Raw genomic sequence first — 10,467 nt, forward strand, 5'->3', positions numbered from 1 at the left:
ATACCACATATAGATACTATGAAACTTTATTTTCTCACATGAACTTTAACTATCGTTTATCGATTATAATCAAGCATATGACCAATTATACACAAATCATTCATATGTTCTTCCAATTTTCCTCCTCCTCCTCTCCACTCCACATCCTTAATGTGTATAACACGCCTAAACAACATTAACTACAATTTCACTATTCACTCACATGTATATTCAAAGCTATCTATTCGAGTCAGAGTCACTAAATTATTTTTACCTAGAGCTATAGAACTCAAAATTATGATCAGTAAATTTTCCCCAAAACTAGATTCATATATCTTCTTACCATAAAATTTTCAGAATTTTTGGTTTAGCCAAATAGTACAGTTTATTCTTTAAAGTTTACCCTGTTTCACTGCTCAATAGTTTTGACCTCTCTTCACTAAAAATTAAGTATCTCATTGTACATAATTCATATATTGTTTTTGTTTATTTCTGTTGAAAATATATTCACTGAGGATTCTAAACATATAAACTCTATCCCATAATTATTTTTGTATAATTTTTTAGAATTTTCCAAATTCAGAATAGGGGATTCCGAACTCATTCTGACTCTGTTTAACTAATCTTCAAATATCTAAAAATATATATCTCTTTTGCTTACTCTGTTTCTTTTATGTGAAAATAGACTCATTCATATTCAATGTCATATATTATTTAGCCTCTAATTAAATCTCCACCATTTCTGGTGATTTATCAAAATCACACAACTATTGCTGTCTAAGTCGATATTCAATTCAATTCCACACCTATATTCATTATTCAATTACACTTAGTCAATTTCCCGATGAACACTTCGGAATAATAACAGATACTCGGTGGATTAAGCACATAGCACCCACCTTATTAATCAATGATGTCCTGTGGAATCAGCACATAGCAACCACCTTACTAATCAATGATGTTCGGTTGACATAGTAGCCTGCACATAGTACTACACATGTGACCATTACCATCTGATATACGTAGTAGCCTACACATAGTACTACACAAGTGATCGAAACTATCCGGTATGCATAGTAGCCTGCACATAGTACTACACATGTGACCATCACTTTCACTTTTACATTGTGGCCTACAAACAATCCGTACCACACATGTGATCATTTCTGTCACTTCATTCGTATCCCTTTTTATTCCAAAGGTTCATTCGAGAATTTTTCACTTTTCTTTTTATCGACCAATTTCAATTTCTCGTCTTTCTTGATTTATAACAATACATTTAACTTATATAACCTTCACACTATTCATTCCAGTCCAAAAATCATACTTTTCCAAAATTACATTTTTGCCCCTAAAGTTTCACAAAATTATGATTTTGCCCCTAGGCTCGTAAAATAATGTTTATTCAATTTCCTTGCATTTTAGGCCTAGCTTAACCATTTTCATAACTATAGCAGTCCACAATACTCACTTACTCACACACTTGTGACATATTTTATAAATTTTACAAATTAATCCTTTTAAACATTTTCATCGAAAATTACTTAGTACAAATCGTTTATCACACTCCAAACATTCATATTCTTCCATAAAACATCAAAATACATGCATATCATTCATGGGTATATTTTTTAAACACAAACCCTTTTTCAAAACAATGGTAAAAATAGGTAAATCTTGTTACGAGGATTTCAAAAACGTAAGAATCATTAAAAACGGGGATAGAACAGACTTACAATCGAGCTTGGAAGCTTGAAAAGCCCTAGCCATGGTTTCTCCATGCAATTTTTGGCCTAGGAGTTGAAGATGGACAAAAATTGGCTCTTAATTTTGTTTTTAATTCATTTTAATAACTAAATGACCAAAATACCCTTAATGAAGAACTTTGGAAACATGCCTAACCATACCTATTTTTGTCCACCAACTTAACCAATGGTCTAATTACCATATAAAGACCTCCAATTTAAAATTTCACAACAATTGGACACCTCTAACATATAGAACTCAACTTTTGCATTTTTACAATTTAGTCCTTTTGACTAAACTGAGTGCCCAAACGTCAAAATTTTCGAACGAAATTTTCACGAAATCATTTTGTGAAATCGTAGACCATAAAAATATAATAAAAACAAATTTTTATTCTCGTCAAATTTTTGGTCCCGAAACTACTATTCTGACTAACCCTAAATTCGGGCTGTTACAGGACCAGTGTATACCACTATTGCCCATGAATTGCATTACGACTCACTGGTAACCTCAACAGCTTCCGTTTTTCTCGCTCCAGTTCACTCCAAATTATCAATATTTGCACCCACAGACTCGGGTGCGGTGACAACCTTTTCAACAAAATCTTCATCTTTTTTTCTTTCTCATTTTCAACAACCTCCTCTTCTTCAACAACAACTTTCTCTTCTGCAACAACTTCTGTTTCTGCAGCATCAACTTCCTTCTCAACAACAGTGTCTTCTTGATCAACAAAAATACTATATTCAAATAAGTTATCAATCTTTTGCAAGTGTTCTTCGATGTCCCTAGATTCCTCTTCTTTCTCATTACCAAAGGCCTGCACAATGGGCGGGGATGCCACTGGTCTATCTCGATCTTCTCAGTCATCATCCGATGAAGAGAGGTTATAATTTTGAATGATTGGTGGAAATACAGGGAATTTCGATAATGGGGATGGGCTTAGTTGGCCTAATATGGCTACAATAGAACTGTTTCAGGCTCTGGTATAAGTATAATTATGGAATCTCTCCATATCTTTTATTGTAGCGACAAGCTTGATCTGCCTATTGTTAATGAAATTTACGACATCCTTCAGTTTGCGCCATAAAGATGTCTCTGCATTTAGGTTAGTTCTTTTGCTATCAACTTTGGTTTTTCCCTTTCTCGTCTTGTTGGTCTCCGCCTCTTTCAGTATCAGCGTGTCCTTGCCTTGAGTCTTTCTTTCTACAAAGGCTTCATTGATTGGGTCCTTATTTTCCAGGATTTCCTTACCAACACGGGGCACGACTCCTTTTTGTTGGCACAATAACATCACCAGTGATAGGAAAACTAAGATCACAGTTTGCCTTGCGGTACATTCAGCTATTTCTTGGTAAAGTATTATGCCTACATCAATTTTTCGGCCCTTGACGATAGAATGTATCAGACACCTTCTGTCTAGGGTGACTGTGGTGCTGTGAGTGGGGAGCTTTAGTCTGCAGTTAACAAAGTGAAACCAAATTTTACCTTGCAGCGTTAGGAAGCGATGGTGCATCGTATAGTTCTTCTGATGGGAACCCATCCAAGCAGCTCCCTTGGCATACAAGTCTCTCACCAATAGGTCTCGTTTTTCATCTGTGATGTCATCTATGAAGTCGGAGTGTTTGTCGACATCGACATTGGTGTTGTACAGCTTGTTGATGTTTATAACGTCCCATGGTTTTAAACTTTCTCGAACGAAAATAAACTCTATCTCATGATCGTAGAGATTGGCATAGAACTCACGTACCACTGAAGGCGAGTAGCTTTCAAGATGGTTGCAAAAGTTTCCCACTTTAACTTCGTGATGGTTTTGGGGACTTGTTTACCAAAATCTTATTGTGGCGAAAAAGAAATGCCCTAATCGGGATAAAAATTGCGCTTCAATACGTTATTGTGATTTGTCATTTTATTCAAAAAGACTATTGGCTCCTTTATTTGCACTAGCCTGGGGGATTCCGATTCACGGGCTGTGGTAGCAGAGGATGCATGTCCGCCAGTAGATTTGGTGGCTTTCTTGACCGAGCCTCTTGTTTTTGCCATCTTTTGTTGAGGGAAAATGGTTTAAAGGTAAAAAGATAGGATTGTTAGAAGAGAAAAGAAATAAAAATGGTTGCTTGAATACGTTACAGTCGATACAATGAAGGAGAATTTATAATGAGTTAAAGAGGAAGATGGAGGGGCATGTTGTTTTGTGGAGAGATATAGGGCTGGCGGGAAGAGCCGTGTTCAATAGAAATTGTGCACACTTATAAGGATCAAATGGTTGAGTGAGTTTTGATCCAACGGTGGAATCTGAATGTCTCTGAATTCTGAGGAGTTATAAATGGTAGTTCAGACGTATGGAATGCGCTGACAGTAAGTCTTCAATGCGTCGACAATAATACCTAATTATTTTGCAAAAAAGAAGGAAAACAAAATTTAACAAAACATAAATAAAATAAAATCATTGAGTACCGATTAAAATTAAAACTTTTCGACCATGCTAATGATCTCTGCCTGCTTTCGATCATTGTTGCCAAAATAGTGTTTCAGCCTCTGTCTATTTACTTTGAACTGGTGTCCACGTAAATCTCGAATTGTGACTGCACCATGAAGAAATACGATGACAACTTCAAAAGGTCCAGATTAACATGAACGCAATTTGCCTGGGAGCAATTTGAGTCAAGAATTGAATAATAAAACCTGTTTACCCGTGATAAATTACCGATGTAAAATTATTTTGTCATGCCATCATTTAGTCTTTTCCTTGTAAATTGCAGCATTTTTATAAGCATTTCTCCTAATCTCTAGTTTAGTGATATCCAATAATATTTTCTTTCTAGCTGCTTCATAATCCATGTTCACTTGCATAATTGCCCATATTGCTTTGTGTTCCAATTCGACTGGCAAGTGACATGCATTCCCAAGAACAAATTGATACAGTGACATCCTTAAAGGATTTTTGTATGTTGTCCGTAATGCCCATAAAGCGTCATTCAGTCGGAAAGACAAATCTTTCCTTAAAGGGTTTACAACCTTATCAAGAATGTTCTTAATTTGTCGATTCGATACTTCGGCTTGTCCATTGGTTTGCAGATGATAAGTAGTAGCCATTCTATAATTAACTCCACATCTCTTCAGTGTAGTCGCCACTTGGTTGCAATGAAAGTGTGTACCCTAATCACTAATTAATGCATTTGGTGTGGCAAATCGGGTGAGTATACGCTTGAGAAAAAAATTTAGCACTGTCTTTGCATCATCCTTTAGGACTACAACGACTTCCACCCACTTCGAGATGTAGTCAACAACTACTAATATATACAGATTTCCAAATGAACTTGAAAATGGTCCCATAAAATCCATACCCCAAACATTGAATAATTCAACCTCCATAATTAGATGCTATAACATTTCATTGTGTCAGGATATAGAATTGATGCGCTGACACCTATCACATTGATTCACAAAATGATGGGTGTCTTTGAATAATGTCAGCCAGTAGAATCCTGATTGAAGAACTTTAGCAGCAGTTCTCATACCACCGAAATGACCTCCATAAAGAGCATCATGATAATGCTTAAGGATTGAAAGAATTTCCTCTTTCGGAACACAACGTCGAATAATGTTTCCATTGCATACCTTGAATAAATACGACTCATTCCAATGATACTTTATTACATTATGAAGAAATCTTTCTTTTTTATGGCTTGTGACACCTAATGGGACTTTTCCACACATTACATAATTAACAAAATCTGCATACCAAGGGGTTGAATCTACAGCAAATAACTTCTCATCTGGGAATGCGTCAATTATTTGAAGTATGCTTCCGTTTTTGATGCCCACTTCCAATTGAGATAGATGGTTGGAAACTTGATTTTATGAACCCTTACGGTCTTTTATCTTGATGTCAAATTCTTGCAACAGTAATATCCAGTGTATCAGTCTTGGTTTGACATCCTTTTTCGCAAAGAGATATCTCAACGCCGAATGATCAGTGAATATAGTAACCTTTGCACCGACAAGATAGGAACAAAACTTTTTGAAAGCAAAGACTACAGCTAGCAATTCTTTCTCTGTGGTGGTATAATTGAGTTGAGCCTCTGTAAGAGCTTTGCTAGCATAATAGATGGTGTGAAATATTTTTCCCTGTCGTTGTCTTAGCACTGCACCTACAACAAAGTCGCTTGCATCGCACATAACTTCAAAAGGTTGAGACCAATCGGGTGCAACGACAATGGGTGCATTCACAAGCTTATTTTTTAACTAAATAAAGGCATCCAGACATGCATCGTCAATGAAGAATTTTCAATTCTATTCCAGCAATGAGCATAAGGGCTTTGCAATTTTCGAAAGTAGATAATGGCATTAGGTTAATGCTATCTCTCAAGTCGCATAAAGCCTTACCCAAATAATGATTTCCAATTGAACATGGGATGGTAAAGCTCCCAAGATCTTTCAATTTAGGGGGCAACTTGTTCGTCAAAACAACACTATAGCCTTCTGTGAGTGCAATTGTTTTAATATCAATGAGCTTTTTCTTCTTGGACAATACGTCTTTTATAAATTGCCCATAACTCGAAATTTTATTTTTCTTCTTGGACAAGGAATGTTGATCTGTAGTTGCTTCATTGTGTCCAGGAACTGCTGATACTGCTTGTCATGCTCATTGTTCCTGAATCTTTCTCGGAAAGGTAAAAGTAGGGATATATCTGCTTAAGCCGACACCTTTGACTGCATCGACGATTTTAAAGGTCGGACAGTAAGTATATGAGTTACAATATGTGGACCTTCTTTTTCGGATGCATTGACAGTTTCTTCAAATTTAACCTTCTCACCAATGATCACTCCATCCGCATCTTGAGGTGCTATAGTAGAGTCGATCAACGGTTCACTAGTTTTTTTACCACTCCTAAGAGTGATAACCTTACAATTTTCTTTCCCCCTCGAACTAGGATTTTTCGTGTCACTAGGTAATGAACCTAGTGGCCGAGTATTCAGATTTAAAGTATGTTTTCCTAACTGTGCCTCCAAGGCTTGAATAGAAGATGAATTCCTTTGGATAATAGCTTCCGTGCGAGTAATATGCTCTTGCATTAACGCTTCAAGAGTTGCTAACAAGTTAGAAGTAAAAGCTTGAGTGTACGGTTGTTGTCGATGTCCTTGAACATGTTGATTTGGTATTGAAGAGTGTTGTGGCTACATTGGATAATGGTATGGATGTGTCTAGCCTTTTTGTAGATGCATCTGAGTGTGCTGATTATAGTTCTACTGTTGTTGATTGTAATTTCCTTGTTTGGGATTATAATTTCCCTTAATAGATGTATTCCTATATCTGAATGTCGTAGCACTTTGTCTAGCATTTTGAGTTCCCTAAAACGGTTGGTTGAGTGCAGTGTTGTTGTAAGAATTTCCATAAGAATTTTTGCGGATGTTACTAATATAACAAGTACTCTTTGCATGTTGTGGACAATCTTCATAGTTGTGGTTGTCACTGCAAATCTCACAACAAAAGGAAGTAACATCAACTTGCTAAGCGACTTGTATAGGGCAACGCCACTCGTCCCTTGCATCTTTTTAACCATGTTTATGAGAGAAGAAACTTGAGCCCTTAATGCGGTTATTGCATCCAATTCAATAACTCATAGAGTAGTTTTTGCATGTGCAGCTCTGGAGACAGGGTATTGATAATCATTCTGAGCAATTCTCTCAAGAATTCTCACAACATCATTATAAGTACAATCCAGTAGAGGCCCATTGGCTGATGCGTCGACAAGATTTCTTGTATGTGAATTCAACCCATTATAAAAAAATCTCAATTTGTGTTTCTAGTTGAATGTTGTGTATGAGACAATGTCGGAGAAAAGTTTTATAATGTTCCCATGTGGTGTGAAGATTTTCATAATCCAAATGATGATAAGTAGTAATATCATTTCGAAGACGAGCATTCATTATCAACGGGTTAAATCGCAAAACAAACTGTGTTGCTAGTGCATCCCAAGAAGTAATTGATCTGGCAGGTAGTCCAAAAAACCAAGTACACGCTCTTCCCTGTAAGGTATAAGGAAATAATTGCATCTTCAAGGCATCACCAGGAATGCCTTGTTGACTAAAGGAAGCACAGATCAATAAAAAAAGATTTAAGATGTTCTCTCACATCTTCAAGTGGTAGTCCAACATATTCTCCATTCAAATTCAGCATTTGAAACATTACTTGCTTGAGTTCGAAATTCTCAGCTTGGATTGTTGGCCTAACAACTCCTGGTTGCAAATCATCCAAGAAAGATACTACAAAATCTCGTATAGTCCTACTTTGTATGGCTGCATTGTTCCCTAGTAGAGCCATATTTCTTTGTTCTCGAAGTCTATTCCAAACAGTCCTTTCAATTTCTGGATCAAAAGCGACAAGAAAGTCTGAATTTCTTCGGGTCATAAAACACCTAAAATGAAGTTAAAGAAATAGCACAAAGAAAATGAAATAGTTAGTGAATACTAAATATTATATCAAGAAAATAAAGTGAAAAAACACACAAAAAAATAAACATCAAACAAACACCATCCCGGTAACGTCATAGCAATAATATGCAAGCGTACACTGTCAATGCAAGTATAGTAGACAGATGTGAGTCTGTCGGATATCAATCCCACAGAGATGGTAGCCTTTTATCTATTAATGTCGATGCAATAACTAGATAATAACGAGATAAATTGTGAGGATAGTTGTTGATGCAATAACTTGAGAATAATAAAATAAAATATGATAATGATAAGCTGGGATTCCCTACATGAATCTTCAGCAGAATACTAAGTGCTCACAAGGTATAAAAGTGTAGGTAATTTTTCATGCAATAAAAAACAATATATATCTTACTCAGCGTTGCTCCTCTATTTAATTTCAAAATTAACCATGCATATTAACCTCACCTTCTGGTGATGACAGTATGGCACTATTAAGAACAATTGGACTAAATTCCTCTAATCCTCACTCAACTTCTTTTGTAATGCTTGTTGGCTCAAACTGTCACTGTACTTTCCAGTTTCAGTGGCTGCAATAACACTTCCGTGTTAAAAAAAATTCAAACCCCAAGATTAAACAGTAAAAGTAAGATTAAATAAAATAACATTTCACCAAGAATTCATTAGTATTTCCATACAATCAGAAATCAGAGAGTAATCACCAGCATTTAGAAAGAAATAAGAAAGAACCGAATGGAGAATACTATCTCTTGAAAACTCGACTGAATCTCACTATACCCTATTGTCACACACTTAGATCTCTTTGTCAGGAGCTAGTCTGCATCTGGTTTTCACGTTGGCTCACCCGTGAGATATTTAAGCTGCCATGGCCGCAAGCTCTAAGGTCGGATGATGAAGATGATTATTCTCATGTCCACCTTTTATGTCCTTCTCTACAGTACATGTGTCCTTTCCCTAAAATTATTCTATCATTATTAGTACAGGTTATTTATACCAAATTGGATAGCTCACACAATTTTGCTTCTTATCCTGATAGTTGTCAAGTGCGACGACAATTCTGAACGCAATCTGGAATTAACCCATGCAACGACATTGCGAACATCTGTCATATGCCGCGATAATTCTGGATGCAATCTGGAATTAACTCATGTAGCAACATTAATGCAATAAGATAGCAAAATTAAGGATAAAATAGGCTAGGATTCACTGAGTTATAAAATGCAATTTACTAAATAGAAAATGCTAAAATGTATGCTAAGGATAACTAAATGGGAACAATTTAACCAATAAGTAGGGGGAAAACCTATGTTCTTTCTAGTGCTATCATGCTTTCATAAACAATATAAAATTATATAAAGAGAAAGCATGGTAATTAAATTGACAAAATAAAGCAAACGAAAGAGCTTGATTATATTGAAATTAATTGGGAATCCACAAATTTTGAACGCTTCTACAATTCAAATATCTTGAAGTCAACAAGAACAGATGAAAGAAATCTAAAACCTAAGAACGAAAGAAAACTAAAATAAATTTTACAAAGAGAACTTAGGTTAAAGGATGATGCCCATAACATGTGTCAAAGGAACCTATTTATAGCTTTTAGGTGGTCGTCGTCCTTGACCCTAGGTTAGCTGACGTCCTTGAGTTTAAAGTTTGATAATGTACACCAAAATGCCCTTGCTTAGTGTTTTATTTCCGTCATAAAGTCGATGTTGCAACACACTAGGACTTGTGTCATGACAGAGGTGACCGTATACTCCTCATTTAGATGTCTTCAGGGGTATGTCTCGACACCCTTAGTCTGTGTCGTGGCATCGAAGGCAGACTTGAGCTTTCTCCATTCTGTTCCATATGTTGTGACATCGAGTCATTCGTGTTGTGATATAGCAACCAGTATTCATTTAGTACGTATTCTAATGGTCTACTGTACACTCACAAAGTACGTTAGCTCACCATTAGGCTTTATTCTGCCCCTAAGGTAAATAAAAGACTCAATTTGCACACTTTATTGAATGTAAATAAAACTAAGAAAACTTAACTAAAACATAACGAAAATTCTTGTATTCAAGCTCCTTAAATGCAAAAACTAGTTTAATCTGCTACATCAAATTAATACATATCCTTCTTCTCTTGAGTCAAGTTCTTTAGGCTACTTAGTACCTTACCCGAATGAAGTGCAATGGCTTTAACGTGCTCCTTCCCTTCTCTCTAAGAATTACTCTCGGTATTACTTGGGATCCTGATGCCAGTCTGCCTCTTGATATCTCCCATCATGCTCACAAATTA

At 36.0% G+C, this 10,467-nt stretch overlaps 1 protein-coding gene across 1 annotated transcript; it reads right to left on the reverse strand.

Annotated features, from left to right (window-relative positions):
• Positions 1 to 4,455: 4,455 nt before the first annotated feature.
• On the reverse strand, positions 4,456 to 4,818 carry LOC121224979 (uncharacterized). The gene has a single exon (XM_041108639.1). The coding sequence runs from the start codon at positions 4,816 to 4,818 to the stop codon at positions 4,456 to 4,458; it is 363 nt and encodes a 120-aa protein (XP_040964573.1).
• Positions 4,819 to 10,467: the final 5,649 nt, after the last annotated feature.

Source organism: Gossypium hirsutum, chromosome D13 (genome assembly GCF_007990345.1).
Source record: "Gossypium hirsutum isolate 1008001.06 chromosome D13, Gossypium_hirsutum_v2.1, whole genome shotgun sequence".
Taxonomy (NCBI): domain Eukaryota; kingdom Viridiplantae; phylum Streptophyta; class Magnoliopsida; order Malvales; family Malvaceae; genus Gossypium; species Gossypium hirsutum.